Below are 16,478 nucleotides of genomic sequence, written 5' to 3'. Positions count from 1 at the left end.
TTAACATGTTTTATGCTAATGTAATGTGTAATAATAGAGATGCCTCACTAATCTGTAAGGGTTCTTTTATGAAATTGGCTATACTAAAACCAAAGGTTTGATACATAGCCTTAAAAAATCCTGCCAGCCAGTCTTCTCCAGTCATCTGTTCAGCTCTTTACCAGAGATGTTCCAGGACACATTTTGCTGCGGCATTCACTACACAACTTCAGTCTTTACAAACTGCTCTCTTTTTGCTCATGTTCTGATTTGCCATTCCTCACATTCTACACTGCTCTGCAAAAAAACATTTTTTTTTACTCTCTTCCTATTCTATGTAAATAAAATTAAAATCTTGACTGACATCCATAGGACTTTCTCTCTTTCTTGTGTTTTAGAATTCGGAAAGGCAGGTTGTCTGTTTTTTTATATTTTGATCATCAGCGAGAAAGCTGACAGAAAAGAAATGAAAGACATGTTAGAGGAGAGAGGAAGACAAAAGAAAAGAATAGATAAAAAGAGAAAGGAGAGGAGATAAAAAAAGAAATGCAAGGAGAGAAAGAAAATGAGAAAAGAAAATGAGGAATGAGAGAAATGAGGAATGAGAGAAGACGGAAGAGAGACAAGAAAGAAAAGAGGAAAGGAGAGAGGGGGAAAAGAAAGACAGACAGAATAGAAGAAGACAGGTGGGACACCTGCACATTCACTGTAAGACACAGATACCTCATACTAACACATACACAGGTTTGAGCTTTATGTCAGTGTTTACAGATTTACTATAGTTACTAAAAAATAACTATGAAAGCATCACGAAAATAATATGAGTGCACATAAACATATTCTTATACAAGAAGTTTGCTTAGTGCTTTAAATTTTAAGAAACCAGTTTTATTCCTGAGTTTTCAATGTTAAAAAAAGGTTTAGTAAAGGGCAAGAGAAATTAATGAAACTAAGAATGCTTAGTGCTAGGCCTCAAATGGGATTGTAATTAGACCGCAAGGAGGCAATAATACCATCACATTCAGAAAAAGATTTGTCTTTTCCAGGCATTACCCAAACTACCATCACATATCAATCGTGTACAAGGTTATGGGGAGATAAGTATGTCTCCTGGGTGTAGCAGGCCTCTTAATTCATAACAGTACCAGACTCACAGGACATAAGTTACCCTAAAAAAATCCAGTTCAGTACAGTATTCAGTAAGACACTGAATAATCACGCAGTGTCAATGTAATTATTACAATCCACAACACAGGATTCATGATATTAATGCACTGTATATCATGTTTAACAACTGAAATTTTATGAATTTTATGTGTCAGCGTTCTGTATTTCTTCCCCTTTAGCATTTATGTCTCAACGTTCATTGTGTGATGTTGCCTTCCTTAGTATTAGGTGGGACCTCCTGTAGTATGCAGTAACAGAACAATAAGCTTTATGTATGCTTCAACGATGCTGCAATCACACTGGATAACCAGACGATCCCTTTTTTTCTGTATAATAGTTTTCTTAAGTTGGAAAACATATTTTTGTGCACAAAGCCTGGTGTTGTAGTAATACAAAGAAAACTGGAAACAGCCTTGGAACAAGGAATGACCAAAGTACTAGTACCCAAAGGAAACTTTATATATACAGTATAAGGCTATCATGCCTAAACCAGACTCTCAACATCAAGGGCGCTGCCAATTCCAAAATGCTGCACACATTTCAAAGCTCTGTGCTTGTGACAGCAGTAATTCCATGAATAAGCAAAGTGGGTCCCAGGTTTCTGGTTATGGTCTCCAAATGGTGGAGAAACCTGTTGTAGACTGCTGTGTCTGCAGGTGGACGAGGAAGGTACAAGAACCTAACTGCTGGGGGAGACGTGACATTCTGTGACAGTATCATCTGGTTAACAGCATAAAGATAGTCATCATTGATCCTGATAGAGTTGTTGGGAAAGTTCATGTATGCCTCTTCAGACGCTTCTGAATCACCAGCAACTTGCTTGTGCCAATGCAATGCAACCACTGAATCCCATACCACTGTCTGGATGGAAGCCTTTATGCGAAGGTCTTTGAGGAGCTGCTTTAGTTTGACCTCCTGGCCTCTTAGACCACTCTCTGCTTCCACACAAAGATAAAGACGCAGCTTGGCTTTTTTCCAGGAACGCACCATATTCAAGACACATGCCATTTGTAGGAGAAAAAGACTGCAGGTGTCCACGTAGGCTGTACTGTCTGGCCGTAGGAGGTTAAGTGGCCACACATCAATGTAAGTCTCTTTGCCACGTATACTGCACACCTGAGATCTGTCAAATTCAGAGAAATATCTTGCCAGCACCACATTCTTGGACATTTTGATGGAATCAGAAATAATGGCCACATATTCCCATGCAGAGAAGTTTTCTCTAGATGTCTTAAAACCAGCAGAGGAAAAGATAAATGAGTTGGAAACATCTTTATTTAATTCTTGTTCACTTTTAAGCAATTCTTCAGGACTTGAACGAGTAAAGAATCCCAGAACAACAGTGTTGGGCCTCATGCCTCCTACAAACCATAAAATGTTATGTTAATGTTACATAATTTAATGTTCACTAATGTTCACTACTCGGCCTTTATATAACTTAGCCAATGTAGCTATTGCAAATGTTAACATATTGTAGATATTAAGATATAAGGGTACACCAAACATTCAATAGAAGAATCAACAAATAGAATGAATACTACGTACAATTTAGTTTTACAAAAACCTTACCTAAAACACAACAAATATTTTCTAGTAATCATATGTGTAATGTTTAGCAATGTAGTTATAGTAAAATATGCAGGCATTGTTTTTGAATACTTATTAAATATTTTAGATTTTTTCCCCCCATACTGCACAATGTTAACACCTTCATCAAAACCAACATTTAAAAAAAATAAATCTTGGCAATAATTTGGAAATGTCAGCTTGTTAAATTGTAACTTAATGAATTCTTTGGTATACTTCATGCACCCTTATAATCCTCCTTTCACTGAACTAGTACGAATGATAACAGTTATTCTGAAAAGCGGATACTGCAGAACCTATTCCACCCTCCCTATGTAGCACACAGGTTGGTCTGTTGCAGTAGTGTACCTCATTAGGGTGTGCCACCTACGGGGAAACCGCCTAAAGCGAGGAAAGTCTTTTCCCGCACAGGTGCTTGCTTCCTCTGGGCAGGTAAAGTTTCCTCACAGCGTTAAAGTGCGGGCATGCGTTAGGCGGCCACTCAGTTTCCTGACTGACTGAGTGTTTAGGAGCAGAAATGGCACAGGCAGGCTGTCAAGGGGCAGAGGTGGTGCAGGCCGGCTGTTTCAGGGGCAGAGGTGGCACAGGCAGGCTGCTTCAGGGGCAGGAGTGGCACAGGCAGGCTGCTTCAGGGGCAGAGGTGGCACAGGCTGGCTGCTTCAGGGGCAGCACAGGCCAGCTGTTTCAGGGGCTGCACAGGCCGTCTGTTTCAGGGGCAGAGGTGGCACAGGCAGGCTGCTTCAGGGGCAGAGGCTACCACATCAAAGTCTGGCTTAGAATAGCATTTAGTGATGTGGGTTATGCTACATTATCATCAATGTCTGGCTCAGTGTATAATGATGGGGGTTACTCTGTACTATCATCAATGTCTGTACCATATCTATTCAGAAGTTATGCTGTACCATATCTGTTCAGTAAATGTTATTTTTTTTTTTATTATTTATTTCTAAGTTAATTTTTCTTCTTTTCATATTTCTAGTTTTTTTCCAGTTGACATACAGTTTGATAAATTTGTCAAATAAATATTCTTGCCAACACAGGATCCGCCCCGGGAGCCAAATACTCCAGGTACCCACCTGATCCGCTGTACAGAAACGGTATACATTTAACTTTTTTTGTTTAATGAATGTTCTCCCTCGGAAATTGAAGAACCCTACTCACCTAGTCCAGAGATGAAAAGAAGTTGCTGGGCCCCATGTCTCACTGAATCTGACAGTGTCAGGTTAGCAAAAGCCTTGATGTTCAGCTCATCCACTAACTCTAACCATGAGTCTGACTGGGTTTGCAGAGGATCTGAAGGGAGGGCATCTGAAACAAATGAAAAGTACCAACATAAAACTATAAATTCGCCAGAATAAAAGAAATAATGCAAATGGACAACTATACAGTGACAACAACTGAAAGGAAGCTCCCTCTGACCTCAATAAGTTTATACTTTTGACAGCAGCTCCCACAAACCAAATACTTTATAAACAAAACTCAGACTGTGTAATTTGGTCTTTCTTCCCTCATCATCGAGTTATGTAGATGCATCACCGAGCTAGTGAGAACATAGACTTCTCTTACTGGTAAAATACATATACACTTCCATATACCAATGAAAAACAGCCTTGGGTCCAAGCTTTGTTTTTGGCTGATGAACATAGCACATACGAACCTTATTTAATCAGTTCTTGGCAAGTAATCTCAATATGTATGTCACAAATACTACATCCATAGGTGAAATTGCCATGGATCATTGACAGCTTATTGCTAGACTGATTGCATAGAATCCTGTGAGGAAAGCTGCATACCTTATATCAGTAGTTTTTCAGCATAAACAGACAAGCTTTGGAGCACCACAAGCTTATTTATACGGCTAAATCCAAGACTAGCTGTGTGTATATACATATAAAAAAATTGAGGCCTCTCTGTAAACATTATGTAAACCAATTGAAAGTTCCAGCTTTTAGCATATTCAGCACTTCTCCATGACCTTGTTTCTTTGTATTATGACCAAATTTGCTTGGAAAATAAAAGTTAACCAGTTATATTAATTTATATTGTGTTGTATTGCCTTGATTCCATTTGTTGTCCGGATGGATGAATAGTACAGTAACCAAAACACTCTTTCAGTCTGCTAAACTACCGTATTATTCTGAAATCACTTTCCATGGTTTCTCCACTTGCGACTTCTGCCTGGTGTCAACCTTCATCAAGGTCTACTTGTGGCACAATATGCTTGTGTATATAAAAAGGTTAGAAGATAATGGCATGATGTTTTTTACCTCGTGGAAAAGGGCGTGTGGTAACTGGAGACGTGTCTTTCACAGGACAGGCCCAGAAGCAACGTCTAGGTGTGATGCATTTCAACACAAGAAGTATAAACTCATCAGTGTCTTTAGCCCAGTAGTTAACCCTCACCAGGATTTTGTCCACTTGGCACATGAATAAGCAAGGAGGGAATATAAGCCTACAAAGTGTTCAGAAACATCTCAAAACCACGTGTCCTTGTGCTTTTGGCCTTAGAAAGTCATCTCTGGTAATATTGTATCATTACAGTTTTATACCTGTGCTAAGGTCTGACCAATGAGAGAAATTCTAAACTAACCTCTGGAAGGAAAACAATCCAACATAATTGCTGTGCTGCCAATTTTGTTGATTTTTTTTTTTACTTATGCCATCCCCAAAGTAGGCATTTTCTGTAAGAGCATGCACGCGGGAAGAACATATTTCACTCTGATTCTACCTGTAGATTATGCAGGGTTTGGGGATTATTCCTCATTAAACAAAAGTTCTCTAATGTCTTTGCTTAAAGTGCTGCTGTCTAATGACTAGCTGAGTGTGATTGCAAAATGAAAAGCACTTTATGATATGCCACTCCGCTTTTTAAATGCTCTTTAGCAATTATACTGCTTATTAACCTTACATCCGAAAGCCTACCTCGTCACCATGGCAACCTGGGAATTTTACCCATTCTGTCAGTATGAAAATGACTTCTACTATGACTTACACACATATAAGGACTAATTTATAACTCAATGGTAATGCTGACCACTGGGTAAAACACTAAAAAGAATGAATGTGTGCTGTTTGGCCAGATTTATTATACTGTTTAGGGGAAGTTGTAAGACTATATATTCTTAGCCTTTCTATGCCTACAATTGCAATGCAAGATTGCATTTTTCAACCCTAGAGGCTATTTCAATACAATGGCTGAGCATTGGACATATTTTCACATAGGGACCTCGCCAGTAAAGAACATGCACTGGATACTTTTATTTCACAGCAATCACCAATTGGTCGCTTGCACAGCCCTTTAACCTATGAAGCGGAAATCTGCAGGTTCGCCGTCACGGGTAACAGGGCAGTGCGAATGAGCCTATTGGTCGCCTACAGGGACCTCCTCTGGCATCAACCAATTGGTTGATGCCAGAGGAAGACCCTGCAGGTGACCAATAGGCTCACTCGCACGGCCTTTGTAACCCCTGACAGCGAACCTATGGATTTCCGCTTCATAGGTTAAAAGGCTGTGCAAGCGACCAATAGGCTCACTCGCACGGCCCCTTAACCCCTTAAGGTGCAACAAGCGCACCAGGAGCCTAAAAGTCTGACTTTCAAAAGTTAACCCCTAATGAAGCAACATGTCCGGCAGATCCCACTGGTCTCCCTGTTCTATCATTTATTAACTGATAGAACAGGGAGACCAGTGGGATCTGCCGGGAAAGTTGCAGCATTGGGGTTTTAAAAGTCTGTACGAGCGACTCTGTTGGTCACTTGTACAGACTTTTAAAACCCCAATGCTGCAACTTACCCGGCAGATCCCACTGGTCTCCCTGTTCTATCAGTTAATAAATGATAGAACAGGGAGACCAATGGTATCTGTCGGACAAGTTACGGCACCAGGAGTTTAACAGTCTGTACGAGCGACCCTATTGGTCGCCAGCAGGGGGCTCGTCTGCCATCAACCATTGGCAGACGAGCCCCCTGCTGACGACCAATAGAGTTGCTCATATGGACATTTAAACTCCTGGCGCGAGAGCTGCTGCGGTACGCGTTAACCCCGTATTAACCCCTTAACCGGAAAAAACGAAGAAAGACCGAACACGAAGAATGTCCACGAACATTCGCCCAAAGAGAAGACAGGAACAGGCGAATATTCGCGGAATACGAAGATTTTTTTTTCCCCGAAGACGAGCACGAAGACGAACACGAAGAGCCCCCTGGTGCCCAAGTCTAATAAATATCACAACATGCAGAATTCAGACAAAAGGGAGAATTTTAACAGGCACATCTGCCTGGCCGAGGTCAACCAGTCTCTGCTCTAATCTCTGTGTTATCAAAAGTGGAAATAGTATGTTGCCATAACATGTTTGCAAGTCCCACTAGTGCTTTACTGGATAATCTGACCGTTGCACCACTACCAGACATATAGCATATATGACATTGGTACATAGAGCATGCAAATATACTGATATATATATTATATATGTGTATATAATATATGTGTGTATGTGTGTTTTCTCATAGTACATATTAAAGTCAAGTGGATTTTTTGGATATTTTACAAAGTCATTTTACATCTAAGGTCAGTGAATCTAGCACCAGTATTGGTAAAGCAATACACAAAATGCTCAACATGGTTTTTGAATCTGCATCCATTCAGAGAGAAATGTACCTAATTCATCCAGGCTTACGTGTCCCAGCACAAACAGTCCGCTCTTTTTCAAATCATTGGTGAAGGTGATAAGGCTTTTATGGCTGTGTGGGTTGGAGACTAGCAGCAGAACCTGGGGGCGCCAAAATTTGACATGATCCTTACGGACGTCCAACATGAGAAGGTACTTCCTCACCTGCATAAAATAGATAGTGTTTAGTATCATGTATGGAAAGTATAAAACAATTGAAAATACTGAAATCGAAAGAGAAATACAGATGTAAGGGGGACACTAATGTGCAATGTTCAGCTCTGTGTGTGTAATACATAGTTAATTCAGTAAGATGTCTATACAGTCACCTTAACTGACTGAGCTATGCTTTACCAAGTGTTTCGTGCAGGAATCTTGCAGAGCTTTCCTGGAAACTTACCTATAAACTCCCACATCCTTGAATATACCCTGTTGTGTCTGCTTTCCCTGCCCTGTGTATTATTTGTATATATCCATCCTTACGCTTGTTGGGTGTTAATTGTTTGTTTTGTTTTATAGGCTTCTGCTAAATGCCTATACAAAAAAGGACTTTCATGAAAATGTTGCTGCATTTCCATGGCCCCCGATATAGGGCTACAATGCAATATAATTGTCAAACCAATAAGTGTTTACCGTGTACAATACCCAACTGCACTTGCCCTGCAGCAGTACAGTTTGTGTACACCTTGATGGTTACTGTTATTATTACAAAATATTACAGCAGAGCAACAACTGACGCAGCAACCAAAAAATTAACAGAGGTGTTTCTTCGTTGATTAAGTAGAACATATTATACATAGATGTGAGAATCCATGTTGGTGATAGTGTGCGCCATGGAAGCCTCTGTGACTTGGGACGCGTCTGGAGGCTATATTTCCCATTATAGAGGGTGGACCCCTGGATTGCATTACATACTTCCAGCAGGTGACATTGGACACTAATTGTAGTGCAATATCCGGTTCCTTTGCATGGATTTATGTTTAAGTCACCGTGTACCTAATTAGGGGTACAGGGTGGCAACAGTGAGAGAGCCAGTGCTCTCTAGTAGAGTACTGTACTGGGATGCGGGTCCCGCGGGTCCGGCCAAAAAACTTGCGGGCGGTCTTGCTGGTGTTGAGGGCGGGAGCGGGCGGACAGGCACTGTACCTGCGGGTCCCGGTAATCCTGCGCAGTCCTGCAAGGCTGCCTTCACGCTGCTCCCTCACAGCGTCTCTTCTCTTGCTCCGCCCAGGAACCCAGCGGAGTCACGTGATGTGACGTCACTTCCCGTGACTCTGCTGTGTTCCTGGGTGGAAAAAGAGAAGAGACGGTGTGAGGGAGCAGCGCGAAGGAAGCCTTGCAGGACTGTGCGGGAAATCTGGAGATCAGGTAAAGGGGTGGGCGTGATTGACACAAAAACCAGTCCTGCGCAGGGCTCTACTCTCTAGGTCCCAGCTTCCCCCTTCCTCCTGCCTGTCTGACCAATATTATTGGTTCTGATGGCAGGCTTGTGCAAGTTAGTGTGGTTTTCTGTTATAACTAATTTGCATATGATATGCATATTGTGTTTTACAAATGGTGTAATGCATCATGGTCAATCGGAAAGGCTCTTGGAGGCTGGTGGTGATTGTTTCCTCAATAAAGTTAGTTCCTGTTTTACCTTGATATAAGTTATGTCTTGTTATTGGGGTAAGCCTTTTCACTAAGATCAAGTGAGTACCTGTGAGAGAGGGAAAGCTTGGTCCTCTGGCCTTAGGGCAGGGAAAGCATGAAGCCCTGAGGATGTTTTAGGTCCCCAGTCTCTGTGCACATTTTGATATTTCATTTTTTTGAATGCAGCGGAAAACGGAAAGCGAGAGCACAAGCAGACAGACACAGTATACGATTTTTGATTCATTGAAAAGCCATGGTGGGGCCGGGTCCCCTAAAAAGGTCGTGTTTTTCTGGTGAGGAGGGGAGTTAGGTAGCTCTTCTGAGCAGCCCCCTGTCCTTAAAACAATCAATCACTGATGATTCTAGCCCAGTGAGCCCGAAATGGTGAGAAAAGCATCATGGTAACTGTAGTTTATAGCATCTGGAGGGCCATAGGTTTGCCATTGTTTTGATCAATGCAGCCAAAGATTAGCTATAACTTGCCTGACCTGCATTTCATGGTAGTAGTACAGTGGACAAGCTACATGTTTGTCCAAATTCATATTGATTTGACCTCCTTATAAAGGGCACAATGGAACCAGTGGACATAGGTAGAGCTCCGTGGGATAAGGGATAGAGTGGAAAAATTGTGACAGTCATGCGCATAGCGCCACAGTTGGGAGGTATGAGTAAATGCTGGCATCAAGATAAAAATGTAATAAGCATGTGCTGTTTGTGCGTATTGTCCAAGAGCAGGGAATATAGTATACAATACTGAGGAGTAAAAAAATAAAGTAATTTTAGTACTATCAAATTTAAATGTACGTTGGTAAAGGTCAAGCAGCAATTGGTATTTTAGGCTTGACAGTAAGTAGGGTACACAGAGAGGGGCCAGGCACTTCTCATGTATTGTCACACTGTGTGTATTTATGCACTTGGACATCAATCACCATGCAAGGTCCAAGAGGCTGCCGGGCTTCCACTCTCCCTGATACTGGTGAGCTCAGCAGCACGGACATAATTGCTGTTTTAGTAAGCGACAGCTTCTTTTGTACTTGATTATAGGTGCAAGCACTTAACAGCCATGATGAGCTATTAATAAAAGCAATTCTCGAGCTTTGAGGAGACAAGTGTAGGACAGAATGAAAGAGTTTAGCTTGTGGGAAGGTGGTGAAAGACTAGGATCGGCAGGTGACTGGGTACATGTGTTCATGGCAAAAGCTGTGCCAGTAAGGCTGTGATAATATATTAAAAGGCACCAAGTGGTGGCAGTACAGAATAATACAGTCAAGTATATAATGTAAAAAGGAGATCTTTATTACAATATTTAACAATACTGTAGCAAAATTCACAAAATCAAAATAACCAAAGCTTATGTGATCCTATAATCACACAGATCTGATGATTGTTTTTTTTGTTTGTTTGTTTCTCATTTAACTTTTTCATTTTGCTCCAGTATTTTTAAATGTTATACTAAGGATCTAATTGTACTCGACTGTATTCGCCTGTCTTGTGCCAACACTTGTCTTTCAGATGCAGCCAGCTATTGTTGGTGCATCGGATTTGACTTCAGACACCAACCCATCCACAGAGCTGATAACATAAGATACAAGAGTGACAATATATTAGGGTTTCAACCTTTCACTTTAATTATTTTGGTGTCAGAAGGGTAAGTGATGCTGCTAAAACTTAAAGAGCTTATTGGGAGAAACATCTAAGTTTGACAGAAATGCAATGGGTTTCTCACCCCTTTGGCAATCTGAAGAACACAAAAAAGCCAAACTATCAGGATTCGGGGATGACCAGATGAGTCGGGGCTGCATTAATCCCAATGTTCTTGCGGAAGTTTGATTTTTTGCATGTCAAGCTCTCTTACACCCATTTAATGAAACGGCCCAACATGTAAAAGGAGTAAATAAATCAGAATAATTTATCATTGGGCAGAAGGAAACATTCTCAATAAAACCTACTCCCTTGATGCATGTTGTAAATAACAACGCTCACACTTTTTGCGATGATTTAATCTTCTTTTAAACAAAATAAACACACAGAGATCTGTCACTTTACTCTCTTTTTTTCAGTTTAATTACATCAAATGAAAAAATATTTGAAATCTTCAATTTTTTTTATTTTTGGGGCAATTACATATCAGCACCTGCATCTGTGACCAGTGGCGTCGCTACAGGGGGGCAATTGCCCCCCCCTAGGTTATTCCTTGCCCCCCCTGTTGCCCCCCCGCCGAATTTGTAACCACCCAGGACAGTCCCAGTCAGGTGCTAACGACGGCACCTTGCCGTCACTAGCACTACCTTACCTTGATGGAGGTCTGTGGACCTCCATCACCACCTACCCCGGCGATCTGCCCCTCAAACTGAAGGACATCACCGGGGCCACCCGATCCGCCCGGTGCCGTCTCGCGCAATGACGCGATGACGTCACCACGCAACTTTATTAACAACTGACAATTGTCAGTTAAAGAGGTATGGGGGCATGCTGCTTAGATGCCTGTATCTCAGGCATCTAAGCAGCTACAGACCCCCAACATATACCATTGGAAAGGTAATCGCCTCACCAACGGTATATAGATTGTAAAAGAATAACAAATATTAAGTTAAAAAAATAAAAATGTAAAAACAAATGGATTTGGGGGTCTCTAAAGGCAGATAAAAAAAGATCAAAATTGCCTAGAGACCCCCAAATTAAATTATTTAAACATAAAGTAGTTTAACTTTAAAAAAAAAAGTTTAAGTATTCTAGCTAAATGATCTTTGTGGTAGCCAATGTTACCACAGTGATCATATAGCTATAAAAAGTTACATTCCCTTTTTAAAAATGGCCGATACTAATTTTAAATCCTAATATGCCTTTGATCATGGGGTTAAATTTAGCCAACGGTAGAGGGAGGCAATTTTTGAAATCCTGATGAACTGCAAATATTATTAAAATCAGCCATTTAGCCCGTGCGTTACGTGAGTAACCATATCATCCCTGGAGCGCCTTGCATTTTTACTGCAAAACTTATTTATTTTTCTCCCTTTACCATCATTTCTTTGGGATTGTAACGGGAAAGAATGGCGTGTGCTTCTGCGAGTGAATGGAGATATGAAAGGCGTGTGAATGGTCAGTAATTAGGGTTAAAGCCTTGACGTGGCATTACTGCTCACGTAGGAAGTTAAATTATGGCACAAAAAGTACACATTTGCAAAAACGACACCCCTTGGCGCATCAAATGAGGGGCTGCATGTGTTTCTAGTACAAACCTGGAGTGCGGAAGACAAAAATTGAACATGTCGCTTTGGTTAGAAATACATGTAGCCCATCATTTGAAGCTCCAAGGGGTGTAGTTTCTTAAATGGATGAATTGCCTGAATGTGGCAATGAGTTAATATGTGGATGAGTTGTCTGAATGAGGGAGAGCATGAGTTAATATGTGGATGAACTGTCTGAATGAGGGAGAGAATGAGTTAATGTGTTTGTGTGTATCATAGATGTATAATTGTGTAAGGGCAAAGATGGCACTAGCAGGATGTTTGAGCCTTGGGGACCAAGATGGCACAGGCAGGGTGTATATGGGACAAAGATGGCAAATCTTATGTGTGTTATCTGGGTGCTGACCAGGTTCTATGTGGGCAGCATGGTTGGGGTGTGCAACCTGTGATCTATCCCTGTAATTTAGGGGTTTTAAATATACCTTTAATGCCGTGTTTTTATGTGAATTCCAATTGATCTGTACCTGCAAAGCTGGGTTTGTGTGTTCTTCTGTAGATCCATATCTGCTATGCTATGTTTCCATACATTATTTATGTATACCTGCAAATACAGGTTTTGTATGTCTTGTTCAGTTGATTAATACCTGCAATGCTGTTTCCATGTATTTATTTGATCTATACCTGCAATGCTACATTTCATATATTATTATTGTATACCTGCAAATACAGGATTTGTATGTCTGATTCAGTTTATTTGATATATACCTTCAGTGCTGAGATCACAAGTGAATTTCAATTGATCTATACATGCAAAGCTGGGTTTGTGTGTTAATGTGTTGATCTATACCTGCTATCAGCAGCAGGGTCTAATATTTATATATATATATATATATATATATATATATCGGCAGCAGGGACTAATATTAATATATATATCGGCAACTGGGGCTAATATTAATATATATGGGCAGCAGGGGCTAATATATATATATATCAGCAGCAGGATCTAATATTTATATATATCAGCAGCAGGATCTAATATTAGGCCCTGAAATCATTTAGTGCAAAAGTTAAGGTATTGTGTTGTTTAAAGGATTTCAAGGATTAGTCTTACTAAATTGTGGCTTCAGGCTTCCCATGTTGAATGATCAAGTATTGTATTGGCCAGTAACAAAAGTATCATTCCATAGCACATTACTTTTGGCTATATATATATATATATATATATATATATATATATATATGTGTGTTTTTTCAGTGGTATGATTTAATGGTGGAAATTATTAATGCCCCCCCAGTTTGACTGTGGTATCTTGTGTGTCCCCCCTATATATTGTTTCTAGAGTCGCCACTGTCTGTGACACATGATAACCATTCTCTGAAGAACTGTTAATCAGGCAAAAGTTGACATGCACATTAAATGGTTCCTGGAAAGGGCTTCGGCGTTTAACAATACTAGAAATTATGTTTATATTGTAGAATTTAGTTGTTAAACTGTTGACTTCAGCAGAGTAAGTGAAATAATAATTTTACAAGGAGATATTGCACTGAAACTATGGAGTAGTTCCATAGCAAATACATGTGCATTCATCAAAGCTTATGATATGGAAGATCATATGCTCTAGATTAAGTGGGTTGCAATAATAAGACCATGGTGTTCAGGATCAGATTGGCCATGGGCAGGGCCGGCCTTAGGGGTGTGCGACCTGTGCGACCGCACAGGGCGCCATGGTAGCAGGGGCGCCTGCCCGGGACTTAACTTAAAACATCGGGGTTTTTTTGTTTTTGTTTTAACTTTATTTAACATCATTCATGTTAAATAAAGTTTAAAAAAAAACAAAAAAAACCCGATGCTTTAATCTAAGTCCCGGGCAGGGGCGCCGAGCGGTTGCTCGTGAAGTTCTCAGCAACCGCTCGGCGCCCCTTACTCTCCTTGACTCCGTCGCGGTGCCAGCATCTCATGTTGAGCGCCGGACTATTCCGGCGCTCAACATGAAATGCCGGCAGCGCGGCAGAGCGAGAAGACGGATGCCTCCCGGTCTCACCGCAGGACTCCGGCAACAAGTTAAGTGGGGGGGTGTAGTTTGAAGGGGCAGAGGGGGGGGGTTGTAGTTTGAAGGGGCAGAGGAGGGGTGTAGTTTGAAGGGGCAGAGGGGGGGGTTGTAGTTTGAAGGGGCAGAGGAGGGGTGTAGTTTGGAGGGGCAGGGGGGGTGTAGTTTGAAGGGGCGAGGGGGTTAGTTTGAAGGGACAGGGGGGGTAGTTTGAAGGGGCAGAGAGGGGGGTAGTTTGAGGGGGCAGTGAGGGGGGGGGCGCCAGAGGAGTAGTCCGCACAGGGCGCCACAACGCCTAAGGCCGGCTCTGGCCATGGGGCACACAGGGATTGCCCTGTGATTTTTTGTTGTTGCAAAGAACATGTGATCATTTAAAATGTGGGCTTGTGTGCTTTAGATGTGTTCCAGCACGGGTAAGGGCACTAGGTGACTATGTGCTTCATAGAGCGGCATGCATTCTTGTGACACTGTGTTTATATTGGCATGCCAGTCACTGAAGACTATGCAACGACAGCTCTCAGTAGAGGAACACTAACTGCACACCAGTCTACCCCTCCATACTACAAAGGCAGGCGAAGCTAACATTAAATCATTCATTTTTTTTATGATTGAGGAAATCATACCACATATTTTTATCCCTTGAGGGTGTCAAGACAGAATCTGTCCACTCAGAATTCCATTTTTAGTTACGTAATTGTAATAATTGTTTCTCCTTAATTGCCAAACTGGGGGGGGGGGGGGGGTTTGCAGCCACTGACTGAAAAGGCTAACTTTTACTGATACTGAAATAAGTTTAAAAAGTGCTAAAGGTAGCATTCCTTTGAAATGGGTTATAAAGAAATACTCTGTTGTGGCAGTTAACTGTGCTAATAAAGACTGACGTCTTAGTAAGAGCTAAAATGTGACCCTACACAGCCCTAAAGATATACTTGATTAAGCTAGGACGCCACAAGAATATCACCCAAAATCAGACTGCGTTTAGTCAGTAGCAACCTCAACAGGTTTTAACGTGCCCAACATAACAAAATGGATTTTATATATCCCTTTCTAACACAGAAATAAAAGTACAGATTAGTATAGTTCTTACTAGCTAAGCACAGCATACATTCAAGATTCAGCTTTGTCAGGAATGAAAGGCATGTTTAATTTTAAAAAAGAAAGCCATGTCTACACACTAGTTAAATTAAGTATATCTTTGTAGGGTCAGCTTAAAGGTCTCTTTAAGACTTTCAGTCTTTATTGGCTCAGTTAATCCTAGCTCTATGGTGTTTAGTTATGATTTTAATGTTTGGGGAACCCCATATTTGGCTTTTTTACCTTACTGCAATATTTATAATAATTGAGCTGTATTTACCGTTAACGTGTGCCCTCTTTCACTGCTGCTTATAGTATTTTCCAAGGATTGGATGCCCATTCTGTAGTAGCTAGAATCATTTTGTAATGATTCACACTGCGTAATGTTTAACAGCTGGAGTGATTTGGACTATGATTAAGACATGACACACCACAAGTCTCACAATTTGTTCTTGGCATATGTCCATACCTGGGAACTTCTGGACTCCGGCCAACTTGTGGGACGCGGCCAGGACCACCCACTGACGGCAGCGAGCGTTCCCCCGGAAAAATGGGCGGGGAACGGGGCGTGTCAAGACCCCACTCCTGCGACCCGGAGGATTCGGGTCTTGACCCGGAGGATTCGGGTCTTCACCCGGAGAACCGGTGCTTCACCTGGCAATCTCAGGGCAAACCCCGATGACGACATATGATGACAAAATAGTTTTGATTCCAAGACGTCCCTATCTATTACCATCAATAAAGGTTCTCAATATATATATCCATATCCATAAAGACATGGTTGGATGAGTTTGGTGTGGCAGGACTTGACTGGCTGCACAGAGCCCTGACCTCAACCCATCGAACACCTTTGATATGAACTGGAACGAAGATTGTGAACCAGGCCTTCTTGCCCAACACCACATCATAACATAAAAAATCCCACAGAAACACTCCAAAATCTTGTGAAAAGCCTTCCCGGAGTGGAAGCTGGGGGGACCCAACTAAACATTGATGTCTATGTATTTAGGATGCAATGTCATAAAAGTTCCTGTGGGCATAATGGTCAGGTGTCCCAATACTTATATTGTCCCAATACTTATATTATAAATAATTATAAATAAGAGATATTAGAACAGTCAAATATAATTTTA

General features: G+C 41.3%; 1 protein-coding gene across 1 annotated transcript in view; it reads right to left on the bottom strand.

Annotated features, from left to right (window-relative positions):
• Positions 1-1,686: 1,686 nt before the first annotated feature.
• LOC149302263 (solute carrier family 12 member 9-like) overlaps positions 1,687-16,478 on the bottom strand; it is a 111,379-nt gene continuing 96,587 nt past the window's right edge. Inside the window, exons 11-13 of the mRNA XM_089482619.1 lie at positions 7,391-7,565; positions 3,895-4,041; positions 1,687-2,507 (exon numbers count right to left, since the gene is read on the bottom strand). Coding sequence (XP_089338745.1) covers positions 1,687-2,507; positions 3,895-4,041; positions 7,391-7,565 — 1,143 coding nt within the window. The remainder of the gene's footprint in view (positions 2,508-3,894; positions 4,042-7,390; positions 7,566-16,478) is intronic.

The sequence above is a fragment of the Sceloporus occidentalis genome, unplaced genomic scaffold (genome assembly GCF_023333645.1).
Source record: "Sceloporus occidentalis isolate IW3139 unplaced genomic scaffold, rSceOcc1.0.p SCAF_19, whole genome shotgun sequence".
In the NCBI taxonomy this organism is placed as follows: domain Eukaryota; kingdom Metazoa; phylum Chordata; class Lepidosauria; order Squamata; family Phrynosomatidae; genus Sceloporus; species Sceloporus occidentalis.
The sequence above is the reverse complement of the archived record's forward strand: the minus strand, read 5'-3'. Positions and strand labels throughout refer to the sequence as shown.